Here is a 24938-nt window from a genome sequence, read left to right on the forward strand (position 1 = left end):
GGCTTTCATCAGACTTCTCAGCAAAACCTTACAGGACAGAAGAGAATGGCATGATATGTTCAATGCAATGAAACAGAAGAGCCTTGAAACAAGAATACTCTACCCAGCAAAATTATCATTTAAATTTGAGGGAAGGATTAAACAATTTCCAGGTAAGCAAAAGTTGGGGCAATTTGCCTCCCATCTCTACAGTGTATTTTAAAGCGACTGCTCTAGATGGAAGTATTCCTAAGACTAAAAATTGTCACCTGAGAAAATAAAACCACAACAAAGGAAGTAGACCAACTAAGTATTAACCAAATACAAAATTAAATAAACTACCCACAAAGTCAGTCAAGGTATACACAAAGAGTACAGAATATGACATCTGACCTATAAAGAGTGGAGGAGAAAGATAAGGAAAGGAAGAAAAAAAAAAGAATCTTTAGATTGTGTTTGTAAGAATGCAATGAGCTAGTTTGGACCGTTAGATAGTAAAGACGCTGCCCTTGAACTTTCGGTAACCAAAAATCAAAAGCCTACAATGGCAATAAGTACATATCTAACAATAATCACCATAAATGTAAATGGACTGAATGCAACAATTAAAAGACATAAAGTTACAAATTTGATAAAAAAAGAAAGACTCATTATATGCTACCTAGAAAAGACTCACTTCAAACCCAAAGAGATACACAGACTGAAAGTGAAGGGATTGGAAAAAGATATTTCATGCAAACAATAGGGAAAAAAGGGCAGGAATTGCAGTGCTTCTATGAGACAAAATACACTTCAAAAAAAAAGAAAATAATAAGAGACATAGAAGGACATTACATAATGATATAGGGGTCAGTCCAATAGGAGGATATAATCATTATTATATATATATATATAATCATTATTATATATATATATATAACATATATATAAGAACACCTAATATATAAGAACACCTAAATATGTGAAACAAATACTAACAGAATTAAGGGGGAAATAGAATGCAATGCCTTCATTTTAGGAGACTTCAACACACCACTCACTCCAAAAGACAGATCAACCAGACTAAAAATAAGTAAGGAGACAGAGACACTGAAAAACACATTAGAGTAGATGGACCTAACAGACACTCCACCCAAAAGCAGCATGATACACATTCTTTCCAAGAGCACATGGAACATTTTTCAGAGTAGATCACATACTATGCCACAAAAAGAGTCTCTGTAAATTCAGAAGGATTGAAATTATACCAACCAGCTTCTCAGACCACAAATGTATGAAACTAGAAATAAATTATGCAAAGAAAACAAAAAGGCCAACAGACACATGGAGGCTTAACAACATGCTCTTAAATAATCAGTGGATCAATGACCAAATTAAAACAGATATCAAGCAACATATGAAGACAAATGAAAACAACTTACCACCCCAAAATCTATGACATGCAGTGAAGGCAGTTCTAAACAGGAAGTATATTGCAATAGGCTTCCCTCAAGAAAGAAGAAAAATCCCAAATGAACACTCTAAAGTCACAATTACTGAAGCTAGAAAAAGAAGGACTAATGAGGCCCAAAGTCAGTAGAAGGAGGGACATAATAAAGATCAGAGTATAAATTTAAAAAATTGAGAGGAATAAAACAATAGAAAGAAAAATTGAAACCAAGAGCTCATTCTTTGAGAAAATAAAATAGATAAACCCCTAGCCAGATTTATCAAGAAAAAAAGAGTCTACACACATAAACAGAATCAGAAATGAGAAAGGAAAAATTACAACAGACACCACAGAAATACAAATAATTATTAGAGAATACTATGAAAAAGTATGTGCTGACAAACTGGACAACATAGAAGAAATGCACAACTTCCTAGAAAAATACAACCTTCCAACACTGACCCAGGAAGAAACAGAATATCTGAACAGACCAATTACCAGCAATGAAATTGATTCAGTAATCAAAAAACTATCCAAGAACAAAACCCCTGGACCAGCTGGACTCCCCACTGAATTTTATCAGACATTTAGAGAAGACATAATACTCATTCTCCTTAAAGTTTTTCAAAAAATAGAAGAAAGGGGAATACTTCCAAACTCATTCTGTGAAGCCAGCATCACTCTAATACCAAAACCAGGCAAAGACACATCAAAAAAAGACAATTACAGACCAATATCCCTGATGAACATAGATGCAAAAATACTCAACAAAATATTAGAAAACCGAATTTAAAAATACATCAAAAAGATCATCATCCATCATAATCAAGTGGTATTCATCCCAAGGATGCAAGGATGATACAACATTAGAAAATCTATCAACATCATCCACTATATCAATAAAAAGGACAAAGATCACACTATCATCTCCATAGATGCTGAAAAAGCATTTGACAAAATTCAACATCCATTCATTATAAATCTCTCAACAAAATGGTTTTAGAGGGGAAGTACTTCAATATAATAATGGCCATATATGACAAACCCACAGCCAACATCATACTCAACAGTGAGAAGCTGAAAGCTTTTCTTTAAGATCAGGAACAAGAAAAGGATGCCCACTCTCTCCACTTTTATTCAACATACTTCTGGAGGTCCTAGTCACAGCAATCAAACAATACAAATAAGTAAAAGGCATCCAGATTGGTAAGAAAGAAGTTCAACTGTCACTCTTTGCAGATGACATGATTATATGTAAAACACCCTAAGGAATCCACTCCAAAACTACTAGAACTAATATCTGAACTCAGCAAAGTTTCAGGATACAAAATCAATATATAGAAATCTGTTGCATTCCTGTATACTAACAGCTAATTAGCAGAAAGAGAAATCAGGAAAACAATTCCATTCACAATTGTATCAAAAAGAATAAAATACCTAGGAATAAATCTAATGAAGGGAGTGAAATACCTATACCCTGAAAACTACAAGATACTCTTAAGAGAAGTTAAAGAAGAAGCCAATAAATGGAAACAACACATCCTGTGCTCATGGATAGGAAGAATTAATATTGTCAAAATGGCCATCTTACCTAAAGCAATCTTCAGATTCAATGCAATTCCTATCAAAATACCATTCTTCAATGAACTGGAACAAATAGTTCTAAAATTCATATGGAATCATAAAAGACACCGAATAGCCAAAGCAACCGTGAGAAGGAAGAATAAAGCTGGGTGGATTACACTCCCCAACTTCAAGCTCTACTACAAAGCCAACAGTAATCAGAACAATTTGGTACTGGCACAAGAACAGACCCATAGATCAATGGAACAGAATAGAGAGCCCAGATATAAACCCACACATGTATGGTCAATCAATATATGATAAAGGAGCCATGGGCATACAATGGGGAAATGACAGTCTCTTCAACAACTAGTGTTGGCAAAACTGGACAGCTACATGTAAGAGTATGAAACTGGAATTACTGTCTAACTCCACATACAAAAGTAAACTCGAAATGAATCAGAGACCTGAATGGATCAAAGACATGAAACCATAAAACTAGTAGAAGAAAACATAGGCAAAATTCTATTGAATATAAACATGAGCAACTTTTCCATGGGCAAGGGAAACAAAAACAAAAATGAACAAGTGAGACTATATCAAACTGAAAAGCTTCTGTATAGCAAAGGACACCATCAATAGAACAAAAAGGCATCCTACACTATGGGAGAATATATTCATAAATGACATATCTGATAAGGGCTTGACATCCAAAATATAAAAGAGCTCACACACACCTCAGCAACTAAAAAGCAAATAACTCAATTAAAAAATGGGCAGAGGATATGAACAGACACTTCTCCAAAGAAGAAATTCAGATGACTAACAGGCACATGAAAAGATGCTCCACATTGCTAATCATCAGAGAAATACAAATTAAAACCACAATGAAATATCACTTCACACCAGTTATGATGGCCACCAACCAAAAGAGAAACAACAACAAATGCTGGTGAGGATGTAGAGCAAAGGGAACCCTTCTACACTGCTGTTGGGAATGTAAATTAGTTCAACTATTGTGGAAAGCAGTATGGAATTTCTTCAAAAAACTAAAAATAGAAATACAGTTTGACCCAGGAATTCCACTCCTAGGAATTTACCCTATGAAAACAGGATCCCAGATTCAAAAAGACATATGCACCCCTATGTTTATCACAACACTACTTACAATAGCCAAGGAATGGAAGTAACCTAAGGGTCCATCAGTAGGTGAATGGATAGAGAAGATGTGGTACATATACACAATGGAATATTATTCAGGCATAAGAAGAAAACAAATCCTACCATTTGCAAGAACATAGATAGAGCTAGAGGGTATTATGCTCAGTGAAATAAGCCAAGTGGGAAAGACAAGTACCAAATGATTTCACTCATTTGTGGAGTATGACAACAAAGCTAAAACTAAAGGAACAAAACAGCAACAGACTCACCAACTGCAAGAATGGCCTAAAAGTTACAAAAGGTAAAGGGACTGTGGAGGATGAGTGTGAAGGGAGGGATAAGGGGATTAAGGGCATTATGATTAGCACAAATAATGTTGGGGGGTGCATGGGGAAGGAAATATAGCACAGAGAAGACAAGTAATGACTTTATAGAATTTTACTATGCTGATGGACAGTGACTGTAATGGTAGGTATATGGTAAGGACTTGATAATGGGGGGAATCTAGTAACCACAATGTTCCTCATGTGACTGTTTATCAGTGCTACCTTAGTAAAAATAATAATAAATAAATAAATAAAATCATTGAGTATCACCATCTCTGTATTAAATACCTCACTGATATGCCATGGAAAATAAAAAGTATGTTTTTTTTTTCCATTCAAAATTTCTACAAATAATAATAGCGACTATTATTTTAAATGCCTAGTATTGGCTAGGCAATGTGCTACTAATTCTCACACGCATCACTATATGTAATCCTCACAACTCTTCAAGGCAGTGGTTCCCAAACTCGTCTGCACATTAGAATCATGTGGAAATTTTTAAAAATATCTAAAGCCCAGACACCATCTCAGATCAATTAAATAAAATGTCTGGACATAGAAAAAAGACATGGGTGTTGTTTGAAGCTTCCATGTAATTTCAACATGCAGACTAGTTTGGGAGCCAATGCTGTAAGGTCAGTCCTATTGTTATCAACCACAGACTTCAGATGCGGTCATGTGGATCTGAGAGGTTGTGGTACTCTGACTCCAGGATCTCATGCCCCTAAGTGTTATATTATGTAAATTGAAATTCAATTAAAATTTTATGTGTGTGTGAGATTCATGCATATGTAATATTATATATATATGCTCTTTTAAAATATGCATGTACACACATATAAGGACAGATTGGAAGTATTTAAGAACTGATACAGAGTAGGGAAACTGGAAAATCTAATGCCACTTCTAAGGATAGTTGGGGGTATGATGTGGTTGGAGCAGTGAAGAAATATTTTGAAGGCTTAACTGAGATAGAACAGAGAAGTAATTATGCAGGTGTGAAAACTGGGGAACTTTGCTTAGGTTGGCTGGAGAAGCCTGGTCAAAGGCCTGAGGCATGAGAGAGCAGGGGAGTTTGAATTTGGAAAATAGTGAAAGAAGATAGTTGTGATCTGGCAAAAACCTGAGGCCTGGAGTCAAAGCTGAAAGATGTGCCCAAGTCAGATATTGGTGTGTTTTGTATTTCAGGGTAAGGGCTTTAAACTTTAGTATTTATTAGCTTTGCTGAGTCTAATGGAAAATTAATATAATTACATTTACTGGTAATGAATATTATATGCTTGTATCTACATTTATGCAAAGTTTGATTTGGGGTACACCACTGTAGAAAGCCATGAGTGCCAATTCTTCTCTTTAAATCTGTTCAGTAAAATTCTAAGTATTTTTCAAGCTAGAAAACACATTTCCGTATTAATTGCCAGAAGCCTCTGGCAAGAAGTGCCTATCCCTGAATAGACTCCTATTTGCCAGCTCCAGAGATTAGCAATATAATTGGATGTCAAAATGCATCCTTTCCGCATCTTTCCACTCTTCCCTGCTGTTTTTGTAATAGGAAAACCTGAAAAGAAGGAAGCAGGTGATCTTATTCATCTAATTCTGGAAATCTGAAGCCTATAATAAGAGGCTGAGAGATGGTACCAGCATAACTGTACATTTATTTATAACCACCCAGAAAAGTAATCATAAAATATTCCTTCTAAATATCTTTCCACATCCTCACATTCTTTCTGTTGGTTCAGACTCTCCTGAATCCCTGGCAGAGTTCCCTGACTTCAGATTTTTCTCCTCTGAGCTACCTTGCACACTGTCAAGAGAAGGGTTATCCATTGAAATTTTAAATTTACCCATTATTCTACTTCTAAATCTAACACAATATGCCCAATCCTTACAGGATTAAATCCAACCTCCTTCGTCTGTTTTGCAGGCTTATCCCTACCTACCCCTTCAGCCCCACCAACAAACGGCAAACACTGAATCACAGAATTCTTGTAGCTTTCCCTTTCTTATCACTGTTTTTCTTCTAATGATTGTTTTCTTCATGTTCTGTTCTTCACTTGGCTAATTCTTAATTTAAAAAATAGTTTCATTGAGATGTACCTCATATAACAAATACTCATCCAATTCAGTTTTTTTTTTAAGATATATATTCACAAGCTTCTCCAACCATAATCAGAATCCAGTTTTAGAACATTTTCATCACCACAAAGAGACAGCCATGTCTGTGAGCAATCCCTTCCTATTCTTCTCCCCTAGCCCTCGAAAACTGCTGGTCTAATTTTGTTTCTATAGATTTTTCACATTTTAAATATTTCATATAAATAGAATCATAAAATAGTTGGTATTTTGTAGCAGTCTTCCTTTTCTTAGCATAATGTTTTTAAGGCTCAGTCATATCAGAGCATATCTATTCATCTAATTTTAGACATTAGGTACCATTTTTGGGTATTATGAATGATGCTGAGAATAAATAGATTTGGTTCTTGCTTTCTGGCCATTCTGACAATCTGCATTCTGATTGGATTGTTTAGTTCCTTCACATATAGTGTTATGATTTATATAGTTGGAGTAAAGTGTGTCACTTTTCTTTTTGTTTTCTATGTCTCATGACTATTTTGTTACTCTGATGTTATTTTATGGCCTTCTTTTGTGTAATGCAATGTTTTATAAACCATTTTAATTATTTAACTATATTTTTTGAGCTATGTTCTTGATGCTTCTTCTAGGATTTATAATATATATCAAATTATCAGACCTTCTTCAGATTTATACTAACATTTTGGTGAGGGATATAAATCTTTTACCTATATAGCTCCATTCCCTCCTCACAGACCATTTTTTTCCTATTATGTTATTCATATCATGACTATGTATACTCTATTTTTTGTCTTTTAAAGAAGCTGAGCGAAGGAATTATATAATTTTTTATAAATGTATAATTTTAGAATATGTTTTATTAGCCTTATTTGTGATTCCTGCTTCTCTTTATTCTCTTTATTTCTTCCTGTGAATTTAACTTACCAAAAGGTCTTATTTCCTTACTCTGTTTCAGCTTTGTTCCTACTTCTCTTGTTTGTTATTATTGTTGTCAAATATATTATGTTTTTATATGTTAGAGAAGCAATGCTATTTTATATACAACTATGTGTGTGTGTGCATGTGTGTGTGTGTATATACATATACATAGTTTTATGCCATTGTTAATAATTAGTTAAAAAGAAAAGAGGAGAGAGATGCAAATATACTGTCTTTCACAATTAATTATCTTTACTAGGGACTCTTTTTTTAAATGTGTATTTGAGTTACTGACTGCCATCATTGCTTTTCATCAAAAAGACTTCCTCCTTTATGATTTTGTGTAAGGCAGACCTGCTAGCAACATTGTTTTGTTGTTGTTTTTCTGGAGATGTATTTATTTTACCTTCAATTTTGAAAAATAGGTTTACTGGATATAGGATCTTGAACGACTTCTTTTCTCCTTCACTGCTATGAATATGACATCACACTGCCTTCTGGCCTTTCCTATGAGAAGGCAGTTCTTAGTCATATTAGGGGGGTTTCTTGTACATGATAAGTTGTTTTCTTGATGCTTTCAATATTTCTTTTTTATTATCCATTTTATCTGCATAGCATATACCATAAATCCATACTCCCTGAAGGAAAGCAAATTTTTTTTAGAATAATCCATATTGTTTACACAAAGACTTTAGTAACACTGAGCCACTCTTATCAGTGAATAGTGGAAACCTTCCCAAATGCAAGTAAAGGACTAAATCAGAAAGCAGGTCTTTGTAACGACAGCATTTTCAGTCCTGCAATTTTTAACTCTTTACAGCACGTGAGGTTATTGCAGCAGTCCAGATGGAAATGGGAGTAACTTGGATTGAATTGCTAAATAGAAATGGAGAAGAGTGGACAAAGTTGAAAGATATACAAAAAGTAGAATGTACATAATATAGCCATGAGGATATGGTAGATGAATCCATGAGAAAAAGGACATTGAAGGAATCTGGCTTGTCATGAATGTTGGCAAACTGATAGATTTTGAATTTCCTTAGTAATCCAGTTGAAGAATGAGTTGAGATGATGGAGGGAATGTCTCAGATGATTAATTTGGTAATCACAGTTCAAGAAGTGCTGCAATGTTGTATATGTATATAAATATATATTTAGTTTGGATTTAGTTTATATTTGTGTATATATATATATATACACATATATGTGCACACACACACACACAAATATTACGGGAGAGTTTCTGTGAAGATATGTTCAAAATGATGCTTTTGACCTTTATGGTCTGAACCAGTTGAATAATAGCACAGCTATCAGAAGGATGAAGGTCTAATACTGTTTTTTTTTCCCTGGATTAGAGGGTAGCACCATGACAAGCAATAGCCAAATCTGATCCCTCACTCAGCCCAGGTCACCACCTGACTCATAGATGCATAAGAGAAACAGGCATGTGAGGCACAGACTAGGCTAGCTGCTCTGCAAAACACATGTTCAGTGCACAGTCCCAAGAGCAGGACAGGGTTGGCTCCACAATTGCTTCTAGAAGTCAGTCCCTGGGCTCTAAATTACCTAAAGGATATCATTCACAGGTTAGAAGGTTTTTTTTTTTTTCCTTAAGTCTGTAAAAAGACAACAGGAAATAGATCTTAACCCTGTTGAATATACAAAAAGCAGTCATGGATATTTGGAAACTTGAAAGTCCATCACTCATAAACCCCCCTCCCTGAGTGAAAAACAGTGGGGAGAAAATCCAGAGGTATTTGTACCATGTTGTTGACTCTGTAGAGTGAAGAGGAAGCTTCCTCTTGTATCTACACACACGGTTTTCTCATAATAAGCTATTTGGAAAAATTATATATATATATACAAAAATGATTATTTATGTACTTAAATGCAAAGCTTATTTGCAGAGGGAGAGAGACAGAGAGAAGAGGGGGGGAGGCCTGGTTTCTTTTCTATTGACAAACAGAGTAAGACAGTTCTAAAATATGTTGTTTTCTTATCACTAACACCAGTGATTGTGGTGGTTTTAGAATTTAGCACATTTATGAAAATTTTTTGTATTGATTTTTTCATTGAATATATTTGACACAAAACATCGAGTACATTTGACTTGTACATGTTGATTTGATACATTTATTTATTGTAATGTGACTGCCATTGTAGCAATATTAGCATCTTTATCACATTATGTAATTATCCTTTCTTTTTAGTAGTTGGGATAATTAGGTTTTAGTCTTTTATCAAGTTTGCAGTACAAAATTTTTTGTGTTCACTATTCTGTGCCTGAGATCTTTATGGCTTACTTACTACTCATTGCATTTGTATCCTTGAAAACATCAATCTTAGTCCCCCATTCCCTATCCCCTCCTGACACATTTTGAGCATACTGATGTTAAGGTTTCCTCTGCCTTTGTCTTTTTATACTATTGTTAAACATAAGTAAGGATGCATGTGTTCTACTGAGGCATGTTAGACGAATCATGATCTTTAGTGAGAACCACACTATATGCTTTGTCTTATGGGTTCTTAATGCTGGATTTACATCAACATTTATGCTCCAATATTTCAAAACACTGAAGTCCACACTAAGCCACTTAAGATTCTGGCTCAGATGATTTGTCCAGGAGAGTAGTTATTTTCATATACAGTAAATCAGTCTAAGGATTCATGATTTAAATGTGCACAGGCAAGAAATGATCAGAATCTTTGGAAATAATTTCAAAACTTTTTTGGATTCTCTAACCAAAAGAATAAAGTTTCTTCTCTTTTCTTGTCAAAAATGAGGTTAATGTATCTCATATTTGCATCTCAAATGTCCTGAGCTGTTTGAATAGGTTTCTGGGTTGAGTAGGAGAATGAGTGGATGGATAATGGGTGGATAGATGAAAAGAGAGATGCATGAATGGGGAGATGAGTAAGTGGATGGATGTGTTAGTAGGTAAATGGAGAAATGCATGGGTAATAGGATAAAAGGTGTGTGAGTGAAAGGAAATGTGATGAATCGAATGAGGTGACTAGTAGCTGAACTAATGGATGGGAAGATTAGGGAATGAATGGGATGAATGAATGAAAGAATAGGAGACAGAAGGAAGAGGAACAGTAAATCTCATAACACTTCTTCATAATGTCTAGCTTACAAAATTGCCTGGGAAAATAAATGATTTTCTCGTGTTCAGTAAAAAGGTGTTATTTAGAAGAGGTTTATTCATTCATTCATTTTCCAGTTATGATGATCAGAGTTAGATGATGTTCATTGACACAGGAATACCCTGAGCCCTGTGTAGGTTAAGGGAATGAAGCAAAGTGACAGATGCAAGACAGACAGAAGAAACATTTTGACCCATTGTGACAGCTACAGCAACAAGCCGTATAACTGCGAGGACCAGTGACATGCTAGGAAGGCCAGCAGAAGCTTAAGTTTTGTTTTTGTTTTGTCTTTAGAGAAGCAATATAACTAATGACCTGGCTTACAAAGACAAACTTTAGCTGAAACCAAATGGACACCTCTAACTTCCTGGTAATCACCCCTAAGACCCAAATAAATAAATAAATGAATAGCAAGCTGTGCCAGCGTTTTTGAATGTATCACCTCATTTAAATCTTGAAACGCCCTTTTGTTGCAGTTAAACATTTTAGCACTATTTTCCCAAGAAGGAAATCCCACCAAGGGATTAGGTTAATTAACTTTCTTAAAGTTCTTGGTAGCTCTAAATTTTTAAGACTGTGACCCATGACATATAGTTCACTTGAAAAATCGATTAATCAAGACATGTATTTAAAATTTTTCTTGTTTTCTTTTTGTGCTGTCTGTGGTAGTTCCATGAAATATTTTTCCCATGAAAACTCCAGTTTGTTTTTCGACATTGGTGTTTTTGGTCAAAGGGAGGGAGCAAGTTTCCTGTCCCACTGCAGTTTACTATTTGGAATGCAATGAAGCCCAAAATAGCATGATTGGAAACAAAAATATGCATTATATTGTATTACCTCAGACCAGTAGTATTAAATAGATAAACATGTTGGAATCAGGCATATGAACACCAAGCACCAAATCCTACTAAGGCACCCTTGGACCATGCAAGTAGAGCCTCTCTAAGGTTTTCTTGCCTTCTTTGCTAAGTGGTTGTGAGAATAATACTTACAGAGAGTTTTTGAAAAACTTTTAAAAATATATGTTAATATCAGCACAGTTCTGGGCATGTGATAAGTATTCCATAAATTCTCATTGTTGCTATTGTAAGATAAATTCTAGCCAAAATAAGCAGGCGAGGAGAGGCAACAAAGGACCAGGCAGTTTATTTGAGAGCAATTCCCTGGTGATGTTCCTGGGTCTGGCTAGTTACAGGCCTGGGAAGTCGCGCGTAACTAGATAGGAGGGCAGTTTTTATATGCACAGGGAGGGGAGGGAGAAGTGGGCCGCCAGGGGTATGTGGGGAATTTTTTATTGGCTCAGGGTCGGGTGATGGACAGCCAGAGTTCTCCTCCTTCCGGATGGAGGGGGTCTGCGTCCCGGGTTTGTTGGCTCGTCATAGGACTGGAATCCAGGAAGAGCTGTGCTGTCTCTGCTCCACCTGCCTTGTCCTCACCCTTCCCCCTCCAGTGCCTCCAGCCTTACAGCTGTTATTCCTATTTTACAGAAAATGGATGTTGTGAGGAAATAAGGGTCTTGTTGATATTCTGAAAGCTGGTAAATGGAAAAGGAAAAAGAAAATACATCTTTAGGTTATATTTCAGGGCTTTCCATTATCCACAATTATAAACATTTGCTACAGGAAACAGAAAAAAATAGAGAGATACAGAAGATTAGGAATTCCAGGTGGGAAGTGAGGCATTTGCAATGTTAAGAGTTTAGAATGGACTCCTTAAGCAGGGACACTTGAACCAACAATTAAAGGAAGTGAGGAATTTGTAAGAGGTTTAAGGGTGGGCTTTGAGATAATCAAGAACTGAGTTTGAATTTATTTCTTCTATAGTTTGCTGAACTTCACAAATTTCTGTTTGCACATTTGGTAAAAACAAAAAAGAATGCTTACTTTGCCTGGTTGTTTTACTATTAAATGTATGTGTAAATTGTTTAGAACTGACCTAAGCACTCTTTAGTGTATATGAAAAAAATAAAAGGTGCTTAAAAGAAGGCAGTTCATGTTTTATATAATTACAGGAGAGGTGAGATGTTGACATAGGTTGCAAAGCTTTGCTTCCCTCTGGGCAAACCCCACATTTCCAGGGCTTACCCCTTACTTACCAAATTCTGTATTTTTTGGTTCCACTTTTAAATTGAAGTGAAATGAATAAGTCTGGTGTGAAATAGTCCAGGAAACATGTTAAAAATTGCAACTAAAATGCATTCAAATGAATTTAAGAGGTAAAAGATTGAGAATAGTAGGGAATTTGACTAACTGGTATGTAGGCATTTTAATACATGCTGCTTTCATCAAAATTCACTTAATGGAAAAAGAATTTAAAAAGATGTTTAGGATTAGCATCTAGAGCAGCTGCTGTACTTTGACAGTGACAAAATTAAACAATTGGCTTCATCCAGCCTTCAAGTGGCAGGATTTTCACAGGGAGATGACATTCAGGCAGATTCACATAGCAAAAAATATATTTATTCAAAATATTTACTACTGACTTAATTCTGACATCTACAAAATTTTGTGCTGGATTGTATCCACTGTGCCTTCAACACTCTTGTCACTAATGTTAAGCCATCAATTCCTGTGCCTGTTAGAAGAAGTGCAGCCATTGTCTGTCATGACAATTAACTGTCAGACAACATCAGAGAGATTTACATGGTGGACTGAAAAGGCTCCTAGAGGAGCATTCTTTGAAATGATAAAGTGAAGACTCGAATCTTCAAAATGTTCAACTAGATAGTTCTTGTAAATACTGGGGCTCTTCTGACACAAATGAGGGGAAAAATGCTCTGGGGAAAAATGAAACACCTGTTTTCTGAGTACAGTATGTAACATCAGCATCAAATTTCCTCATTTATACATCCAATATTTATTAAGCATCTACTGGCCCCCTGCACTATTCTAACAATTGATTCAATGGCTAGCAAAACCAAGGCAATTCATATTGTGATTGATCCTATTGATCCTATTGTCTGCTGAGGGAATGAAACATTAATAGTCATAAATGGATAGATGACAACTGCAATAAGCATGGATTTAATTTAATTAGTATGCATTAATATAGGCATGCCAATTGTTCAAATATTGAAACATTTCTGTACTAACTGGTAAATAACCACTACCTCCTTCATCCTGGCCCCTCTCTTGGAACCCTTTGCCTCTCCGGGCACTTAGTTATCATTCAGCAATAAATGGCTAACACCTGATGTAGCACAGTGGCTGTGCCGTAACACGCTAATAACTATGCACATATATCCCACAGGCAAGGCTAACATATATAGTTGGTGGAATGCCCTGTGACCTTCCACAGAAGATAGGATAGGTGGTCTTAGAAGCTATCATAAGACTGCCATCTACCTCCCTATCTTGCAAGAGGCTGCCATGAAGCACTTTCCTATCTTCCTTTCTCATGCCAGTGAGGCATGGGACTTCCCATATCACACCGCTCCCACTCATTTGGGTACAGCTGTAGGCTATAACTGTGCTTTGATGTAGTTTAGCATTGGATCCCCAATGGTGAAAGACACATCACATATGTTGTCTGTCATATGGCACCCCTGGTTTGATGTCGTCCAATGATACTAGTCACATGGATTGCCAATGCCATGCTGATCTTCCTTATGCTTTCAGTGTGAGTCATAAGCTGTCCAAATTGATCTGGGCTCACGTCTCCTTCCTGGCTAAATCTATGGGAGTGTGGCAAGCCCACTTAGAGCTCTCATGGTGCCGCTGCTTAGAGACTGTTAGACACCTGTCAAACAGAGAACTCCCAGGGTCCTGCTCAGCATTCAGGGCAGAGTCACATTTTATTGGTTCATATACATATCATACCAATCATTTTCTATGTTAAAAAATCACAACTGGCTGAAGTAATAGGAAGAAAAAAATATAGTACTTCACAAGGGAATATAACAAGAATACTAAAATTATACTTGTAGGTCAGAAATGGATCTCTATGAGAATTAGCATTTTTGCTGGTATCTAAAGGATGAATGGGAATTGACCAAGGGAAACCTGATAGCAGGGGATTTTCTATAATTTAAGGCAGGAAGAATAGGAGTATGTGAAGATCCCGAGGTGCATAAGAACATGCCTTATTCAGTGAAGTATAAACAAGGCCAATGAGACATTATATAAGGCTCTAAGTTCAAAATTTCTCTTCTCTTCTGACAGTCTAGTAAGACACTTGCAATTCTACCAGTAAGTTTGAGTACCTGTGACTTTAAATAGAACATGAATATAAGTTTGTTGTTTCACTGTGTGAAAGATACATTAGTAGTTGTAGTCATGAATACAGAAATTTTTAACAAGCCCTTTAGACTCTGAGATGCATTTAATATAGGAGTGCTGTCTTTATGTTGTATTTGCAACTGATCTCATATCAGGGTGTTGAAAATGATACCTGGTAAATGAAGATGTGAGAAAAGGAAGGAAGGAAGCAAGGGGTGAAGGAAGGGAGGGGGAAAGAAGGGAGAAAAGTAGGGAGGGAAGGAAGAAAGGGTGGAGGCTATCTATTAATGGATATAAAATGTATAAAGTGCCTGGGATTTATTATGTCTGCAATAAATACCTATTGAAAGATTGAATGGGAGAGGAGAAAATCTAGTGAAGAAATTATACATATGAAGCACATAATAAAAAATAAAATGAATAAATTATCATCCAGATTAACCTAACAATCTATAAATTCTAAACTAACAGCGCACATCTGTGATACAACTTCACGCAGGCCTTCCTGAAGAACTGCTACTCCTTAACTTGTTCAGGGCAATTCTCCTGAAGAAGTTGGACATATCCTAGACTAATTCTGTGACCGGGAGCAGTGAGCAACACTGCTGTTGGCCTTGGGTTGGGTACATTGTCTAATCAAACAAAAGTAACAGCTTCTAAAGATAATGCAGGGACAGACTGCACAGAGCCTCAAACTGAATATGGAGTTTGCATTTTATTGCAAAAACTATGAGGAAAACTAAATTTGTTTTTGTTTTTGTTTTTGTTTTTTTTGATCAAGTAGAAAAAGGTTAAAAGAAAGGGTCCTGAAAAACAGACATGGTGTAGGTGTACAGGATTCCTTCCTGGCAGAGGTGGGAGAAGAGCAGAGACTAAGGCAGGGGACATAATGAAACAGTTGCAGCAATCCAGTAAAGAGTGGAAATGAAGACCTACTTTAGTAATCATAATAAAAACAGTAAAAATGGAACAAATGGCATTTATGAGTGAAGGGACATGGGAAGAAAACTAGTTTTGAGTTCAGGGCAGAGATGGTGTTCTGGGGACACACAATAATGACCCTCTAAAGGTGTCTACATCCTAATCCCCAGAACCTGTGAATATGTTATCTTATTTGGCAAAAGGTAAATTGTAGAGGCATATAGGTTAAGGATCTGGACATGGAAAGATTATCCTGGATTATCTAAGTGGTTCCAATGTGATGAAAAAAGCCCTTATAAAAAGGAGGCAGAAGAGTCAGTCAGAAAAGATGACACGTCCGTCAAAGCAGAGGTTGGCGTCTTGTGGCTGCGAGTAAGCCAGGGAATGTGGGCAGCCTCGAACCTGGGAGAGGGAAACAACAGATTTTGTCCTAGAGTTTCCAGAAGAAATCAGGTTTGTCAACACCTTGACGTGAGCCCAGTGAGACTTATTCTGGATTTCTGACTTCCGGAACTTAAAGATAATAAATTTGTGTTAAGCCACTAACCTTTTGATGATTTGTTACAGCATTAGTAGAAACCAATATGATGCACTGCTGACAATAATGTGAAGAGAAGGTTATAACTTTCTTTTTATACTGGCTGATTTTGAGGAATCATAAGCATGTGATGATTCAACATATCTTTCAAGAAATTCTAAAAATGGTTTGAATTTGTAAATGTTTTCTGGTTTTGGAAAGATATGGAGATAGGACTGTTTAATGAGTCATAAGTATAATAAGAACTAAGCTTTTTCATGAATTCTCACCTTTCAGTAGAGATAAGAGGACAAAGAACCAGAATATAAGGCAAAGAAGTAGTAAGAAAAAGAGGAGCAGAGATAGAATAAATGAAGGAAGGGTGGAAGGTTTTTGAGAGGTCACAGTGGGCAGTTTTCCATAAGAGATAATCAACTATCATGTAATACAGAAAGCTCCAGGACAATGAGGCCTGTGGTGAGCCAGAGGATTTTTTCAATTATTGAAGAACATTTGTCTTAAAGGGCTTGCCCATTAGAGGAATTTTAAAAAAAATTAAGAATGCAAACACACTTTTTGTTGATAAAAAATAGTAATGTCTACAGAAGTGAAAAAACAAAATGTTTCTTGGAAAAAGAAATAAGGACAGAGCAATGTTAAAAAAAAACTTAAAACTGTCATGGACTAAAGTTGTCTACTTTGTGGCTGTACCTAGGGCCTGTGTTGTTCAATATAGTTTTTGAGTCCTTAGAGAAAGAGTAAACCTAGTGTAGTATGTTTGGAGTCAGACAGATTTTATACCAAAACTTTGTTCTATCTTTATTCTCTTTGATCCTTTACCCTCATTTGTCAGATATGGGTAATACTATACAGCTTAGGGTTAATGATAAAATTTGGGAGGTAATTAAGGGGAGCTGACACATACCAGCCACAGTGTGATAATTACAAAATGGTATTTATTATTATTTATTAAATGGCATTTGTTATTTTGTGATAGCAGAGAGAAAAAATAAAAACACAGGCCAATATTAGATAAGAGGATATATGTGAATACAATAAGCCCATAAATATACAGAAACTGCAAGTATTTTATACTTTATTTCTGTTCATCTCACAATTATTTGAAATAATTAATTTCTATGATTAATCAGCACACTATTTGTGTAGTTTGAAGAATCAATCCTTATCCAGGATTTTAAAAGATACAAGTATATGGAATATCTGCCTTAGAAAGACACAGGTCAGATGACCAGCATTTCTTCTTAATCCCTTTCTAATTAATAACTATATAGTCTGTTATGATCTGAGGCCATAACTCTTAGCAGTTACTACTACCTAGAAAATTTAGAATAGACAAAGACAAAATAGGTTCATAGTAACTTAGGAAAGGTTTTTACTTTCATGAAGTAGATAAATTCCACAGTAAAAAAAAAAAAAATGAGATGCTTCCAGATCACATCTCAAAGCAATATATTCAATACAGGTTCATACAGATCACAGAAACTTCTCCTCAAGGCACTGTAAAAAAAGAAGTATCTGACATCTCTTTCTCATGAAGACAAACAATTTCTTGTTTAGTGATAGTCATGGTGAAAAAAAATCCATAAATTTCCCAGATGGTTTGAGAATTTCTAGATGTGTGATTTAGAGTATAGGATCCATTAATTCAGATCTAAAAATCTAAATAGATACCTAAAAATTAGCTTGTAAGTCCCAACGTGACTCCCAAGACTAAAATAAGAGACACAAGTCTCTAAGAAGATGTCTGAGCATTAAGGATGATTTGCTATGGCAATCATCTAATCTCTAATGGTGGATAGGTGGAAACACTTCTCCCTGCCTACATCTTTTTCTCATTTTTCTTTCTTAATTCTACATACATAATACAATTTCCATTGTATATTTAAGAAATTAGTTTTTAGTAAAATAAGTAGCACAGTAAATATTCTATTTGTATGGCATAAAAATAAATTTCAAAGGGGTATTTTTCTTCTGAATGATTCATTAGCTTTATCCCCAAACCCACTGGCTACCATTGTCTACTCTTCTGCTTAACTTTGGGTCATATATTTCATTTCTTTGAATATCTGGTAAGATTTTATTTTGTGCTGGATATTATCATTTCTACATTACAGAGATTCTTCATTTTATCTTCTTGTGAAGATTGTTAATTTTTGTCCTATAATGCAGCTAAAACACTGGTATTCACCTTTATGTAGAGGTGGCTTTATACTTTGTTAGTGCAGATATGTGAGAAGTCCAGGATAATATCCAAGTCCAAGAAAATCCTCAAACTGGACTGAGCTAAACCTCCAAAAGTCTGTCCCCAACTGCATCTCCCAAAATTTTGTCTGGGTTTTGATTTAGACTTTATTACAACAAGCCTAAAGAAAATTTTATACCAGGGCAGGACTCAGCAAACATTTTTTGTAAATGAACTATGTAAATGATATTACATAGTAAATATTTTCGTCTTTGCAAGCTATATGGTCTCTATTCCAACTATACAGCTCCACCATGGTAGCACAGAAGAACTAGAGAATACATACATAAATAAAAGTGGCTGTGTTCCAATAAAATTTTATTCATAAAACCAGGCAGTGGACCAGATCTGGCCTTCAGACTGTAGTTTGCCAACCACTGCTCTAATGTATGGCTGTGAATCTAAAGGCTGTCACTTTGATGCCTGTGGTATTAATAAGGTTTATGAATGTCTCAAAAATGCTAACATCTTCCTGCAATGCTCCACCTCTGGTGTGTGTGTTCTGCTCTCAACCAAGCAAAGTTACATTGTGATTAGCCTTGTGTAATATATTGTCCTGTGTATGCTCAGTCCAACTATCAGCCAACGACTTGCAGGAATGTCCCCCCAAAATGAGTTTTGGAAGCCTTCTACCACCTTGCTCACCACACTCTTCTCTGATCTCCTGTCCTGCATAGTCCAGCCATTTAGTCTTCCCTCCACAACTCAGTGAAACTATAGTAACATGCATGAGACACAGCCCTTTACACCAAGCCCACAAATTTGTCCTCAGGTAGAACTGGTATGGGTCCTACCTACTGAGTGTCCAATATTTGAAGGCTCACAAGCCCAGCATAATTAGCTTATAATTGTGGGAAGAAGACTAGCCCAACACCAGTTACTGTGTCGTGTCTAGAAGAGTTTTGAATCTTTCATTTTAAAAGACAGAAAATGTTAATATGTAATAAGAATTTAACTAATGAAAAATGAATTTTATTTACATTAACTGAACATGCAAGGTCATTTGATTTCAGGTGTTGTTTGATTAAGAAGTTTTTAAAGTCACCAGATTCTGTTATATATTTATTTGCTATTTTCTATGCTCTGCTTTCTTCTATAGGACATAAAACTGTTGTTCGGTTTTATTCTAGAAATAATGCCTATTACAGCTTAAAAATGTTCATATTTACTACCAAAGAAAGTATATACTTTTTTATTCACTCACATGAAGCATAGAGACAACTTTTATTCCAGAGGCCATCAGTAAATATCTTCTTGTCTTTGGTCTTCTGTTAAATTATATGCCTAAACGAATCACTATCATTTGACTAGGGAGCTGAGATAGAGATATTAAGAAAATAACATCCCCACCTCTGGAAATTAGTGCTGAGGTAATCTATCCTAAAATGTATGACTGAGAAAGGGTGTGAGACAGTTTGCTTCAAAGTTTTAGTGTTCTTAAGGGTAAAAAAGGAATTAATATCAAGGACATGATATAAAATTATCCTGCATAAATTTTCTTTAAATGGCCATAAGTGTTACGTGCATATACAAATATACATGATGGGAATATGACACTTAAAAGAATTTAATTTTGAGGAAAATTATATATGTCTACTTTTATTACCCAATGCAGGGGCTTATTGAACTTTATAATTTTAATAGATTAAAATGTACTTTGAATAACACCAAACACCAGATGTTATGCTAAGCTATTCCTGTATAATTTGCAGTCTAAATTTGGTCCTTCCACATATATTAGTCATTCCATTTCCGAGTCTCTCAGTATTACTTTCAAGCTATTAATGGTGAAATGAGCAGGTGTTGCATCAAAGAATCTGATGGCCAAAGATAATGTTGGCACTCTGACTTTATACATTTATACGGGTGAGTAGAAGCAGGTAGGAGCTGTTGACTTTCTGTTCCCTTATCCCTGTGGTAGACAGGATGTGAAAGATGCCAGTGGTGATGTGGTGGCCTGTGTTGTCTCTCTTGAGGACTGTCTACAGCTCCTGGGCTAGTGCTGCTGAGTTGGGAGGATGTGCTTCATATACAATAACAGATGCACTGAATCGCACATACCAAGTTCAGTCCTACCATTGTTCTTTCAGCAACCACCTGAGTACACTGAGTACTTAAGAATATTTCTTTTGTGAGTTCCTTATCCTCATTGTATGAGTAATCTTGAGCACAAAAAGTTCTTCCAATCTTCTGAGCGGTCTCCAAACATTTTTAATCATAAGGTTTATCAATAAACTTTGAGCACATGTCATTCAATATATGTATATGTATTACTTATAAATTATATACACTCATATCTTTAGCTGCTAGGAGGGCTGGCTGTGGATCCCCTAGCGTGGATGGCTGAATTCGGCTGAAACCACACAGGAGGGACAGGGGCCAAGGCAGGGAGGCCGCCACCTATGCAGATGCTTCTGGACTGCAGATAACTGACAACAGCATCTTGAGGAAGGTGGCTTTTCACCAAAGAGGACCCTGAGAAAAAACATGGCATGAAAACCTGGGGGAGGGAGGGGAGGCCAAGACGCAGGGGATTGCCAGGCACACGGAGGTCTCTTCCAGCTGGTGCCCAGAATTCCAGGGGCACTCAGGCTGGCTGGCATGAATGGGCTGTCCCCTTCCCCCAGGCTCTAAGGAGCCTCCCACAGCCAGGGCTAATGTGGGCTGGCTACTGCACCACTGAGGCCCACCCACTGCCCCTCCCCATCATCTCTAACTCTTGTCCTAGGCGCAGGTGCTGAGGACAGGAAGGGCTGCTCTTCTCCTTCTGTCCAGTGGAGCTCAGTCCTGTGGACAGATACTGGCTCAGGCAGGGTCTCTGGGGGCATTGGGGGTAAGGGGCCACAGTGGTCACAGTGTGAAGCTTGAATGCTCAGTGGCTGAGGAATGCAGCTGGGCCTGGGCAGCAAGGATGTAGAGCAGGCGGGGTGGCCTGAGCAGGAGCCAGCAGTGTGAGACCGAGGTCCTGAAATCTTCTCAGTGTTGAGTTGGCCAATGGGAGTGACAGAGATGGGGCTAAGGAAAGTGTGGTCAGAGGGCCCAGGGCTCAGAGTTTGTGGGGCTTCCCCCACTTGTAGGTACCCTCACGATGGAAGCCCATTCTCTTACCCAGCCTCCTTTCTCTCTCTCTCTCTCTCAATTCTGAATGATCTTACTTTTAAGCATTATATGTACATTTATAAGTGTACATATTTTATAGCTCTTCAAGGACATTTCCACTGGAAATTATTTTCCACAAGAGTGAAGTGTGGAGCCACTCTCCCCAAATCAGATAATGAGATGAAAGCTATATATGGATACACAGAATAGATACAGGTTTTCATAATCAAGAACAGTATCTCACTCTCTCCTCCCTTCTTAGTTGGTCACCATATGGCAGAAAACTGTAATCAAAGGCAGAGCTCAGGGTTCTGGCTGTCATACGATGAGGGAATAAAGAAGAGGAATGGACAAACAGGCATGCTGGTGGTTGGCTACAGCCTTGCTCCAAGCCCACACATTGTTCATCGTAGCAGCCAGAGTGGAGACCCAGAGTGGAGATACCCTGGTCACTGAAAAAGTGGTTGAGCCTCTGCTTCTGACTTCTTCCCAGCCAACTCAATCCTCTTGGCACACAAGAACAGCAGAAAGATTCTTCCAGCTTTAGATCCTTTTCATGGGCTAAATGTAGGAAACAGGCAAAGTCCAGCGGTATAGAGAAGTTCTGAGCCATGAGGTGGAGGCAGGCTCTTCTGCAGGTCCTTTGTGAGCTCACTGCAACATCTTTCTGTCAATGTATAACTATAGCCTATAGCTGGCAATTAACAGAAACAGGATTTCAAAATGTCTTTCAAGTCAGAGGCCAGTGCTCTTTTCTTTCATCAAAATGTTTGCAAAGGTAAAGGAATTAGGTGGGATAGAGAGGTGTCTTGGATTAAAATCAATAATAAAAGGTGAATATTATTGTGTTAGTTTGCTCAGCCTGCCATAACAAAATGCCACAGGCTATGTGGCTTAAACAACAGAAATTTATTTTCTCACAGTTCTGGGGGCGGGTCTGAGGTCAGTGTGCTGGCAGATTCGGTTATTATGAGAGCTCTCCCTGGCTTACAGAGGGTACCTTCTCACTGTGTGAGCATGGAGAGAGGGGTCTCTCATGCCTCTTCCTGTTCTTATGAGGACACCAGTCCCATGCACTAGAGCCCCACCTTTATGACCTCATTTACCTTTAATTACCTCCCTAAACACCCTGTCTCCAAATACAATCACATGGGTGGTGATGATGGTTAAAGCTTCAACATGTGAATTTTAGGGGGATGTGTATCAGTCAATGACAACTAGAAACATAACTGATGAATTTATGCCGCAGGTATTTTCAGGTACTTGAGCTGGACCCTTGCAACTAGATGCCTTGATCCAGGGAAGCATTAGTGCATATTCACCAGGAACACACCATTTTCTGCAGCCTAACCAAATGACCATGTTAGACAGTATTTGAAACTTGGATTATAAATGAATTTCACAATTTTTTTTTATTCTTTTGCAGTGAATGAAGATGCTTAAGGTAGTGGGGCAGATTATAGAATTTACTGGGAAGACTTACCTTTCTTTCATTTTACAGGCCCAACAGCTTACTGATCTGGAGCAAAAATTAGCTGTGGCCAAAAATCAGTTGGAGAAAGCGGCTCTTGACAGGGTAAGTTTTCATCCATGACTATCACGATGTTGGCTTTAGCAGACAAAGCTGGAGTAATACCCACTCCTTCCCTCAATTTAGTACTGCAGTTCCAGGCACTGAACATGTAAGATGGTTATAGAATTCAGGAGTGCTTGATATTCCCTTCGGGCCCCAATTCTTCCCTTGTTTTTGCTGTTGCAGTAAATTGGCTCAGGATTCAGGCTTTGTGAATTCATGGCTCCATTTCTCAGCTTACTGGTACATTTGTTCTATCACGCCATGAGTAAACATGCTTTAAAGTGCCAAAAAGGATGCCGTGTATTAACTCTGGATGAATGAGTTATAAAACAAACAGAAGTAGTCATTGACAGTATTTACTCTGGAAATCTTAAATCAGAATTCTGGAAGTAGAGGCATAAGGGTAGAAGGTAGTTCTCTTAACCAGCTCTGCCCATATAAAGATAATGCAAGAATGGGTGACAGTTTATAACAGCTCTATTGAATATAATTCACATATCATACAAGTCAAATTTTTAAAGTTCACAATGTTTTGCTACAATTACGACTTATTCCAAAAAATTTTATTTACCCCCTTTTTTACTTCATCTATTTCACTTTACCTTTATTAATGTCTCATTATGTTACAGTTTTGTATGCTCACAATATCCTGCAACTCCCATTAGATGCCTACTTTTGCTTTCCAATTCTCTTCATATGAGACATACATAGAAACAGGTATTTGGTATATGGAAAGAGAAATATAACAGAGAGGAAGAAATTGATCACATAATTAGTAATCACTGTTCTATTGCTTAATAGTAATGGCATTTGTCCAACTACCTTAATACTTCTCACTCTCTCTTTTTTAGTTTCTTCTTTTTCTTTCATTTTTAAATCAACTTTACAAGCTGTGGGAAATAAATACTTATTCTTTAGTTCACTCAGAACAAAAAGAGTGATTTTAAATTAATTTATTTCTGTGTTCACTCAGCACCCATTTATTGAATATTTAGTGTAATCTTCTCTAATACCTAGAATATATATCTGTTACATATTAACACAGGAAACTCTGAATCTGAGAATTGAATCATGCTATTTCAGACTTCAGGAGACAGATGTCCACATTGCTCTCATTCAAAAGCATGGAAAATCTATGCCCAAACAACAGCGCCATTCTGGGAGTAATTTGCATTTTACTGAACCGTCCACACATCCCCTGACTGAGATGAATTCTTGATTAGATTGGAGTTATCAGCCATCATTCTGTCCGACAGTGGAAGGGCAGAGCCACTCTTGTGGTAGATATCTAGAGAATTTTTGGTTCATTTTTACACAATGTCTGACATGTAATAAAAAAAAATTCTAGATATGTGGTGAGGGTATGAAATCTGATCAGTATATAGAAGGAAAATAAGAAAAGCTGAGCTGGAGCTGATTCAGATATTGGAGTGAAAAAATAAGTACTCAAAATTTAATAACTATTTTATATATAGCAATAGAAGAAAAGTCAATGAAACAGATAAAAGAATAAACATTTTCATGAGACTTAAAATCTATAAAAAAGCTATTAAAAATCAAGCAGATATTCTAGAATTAGAACAATATAATGCATGTAATTAAGAATTTACTGATCTGTTTAATAGCAGATTGGATCACTGGATGTAGTAGAAGTGAAGGCTAGTAAAATGTAAGGAAAATTAATATCGAATACCTATACCAATATACAAAAAGTACAGATAAATG

General features: G+C 36.6%; 1 protein-coding gene across 3 annotated transcripts in view; it reads left to right on the forward strand.

Annotated features, from left to right (window-relative positions):
- Positions 1 to 24938, forward strand: part of LUZP2 (leucine zipper protein 2) — a 493734-nt gene that overhangs the window by 390551 nt on the left and 78245 nt on the right. For all 3 annotated transcript variants that reach the window (XM_057507481.1, XM_036932720.2, XM_036932721.2), the window contains one exon: positions 23139 to 23213. In XM_057507481.1, coding sequence (XP_057363464.1) covers positions 23139 to 23213 — 75 coding nt within the window. The remainder of the gene's footprint in view (positions 1 to 23138; positions 23214 to 24938) is intronic.

The sequence above is a fragment of the Manis pentadactyla genome, chromosome 9 (assembly GCF_030020395.1).
Source record: "Manis pentadactyla isolate mManPen7 chromosome 9, mManPen7.hap1, whole genome shotgun sequence".
NCBI lineage: Eukaryota > Metazoa > Chordata > Mammalia > Pholidota > Manidae > Manis > Manis pentadactyla.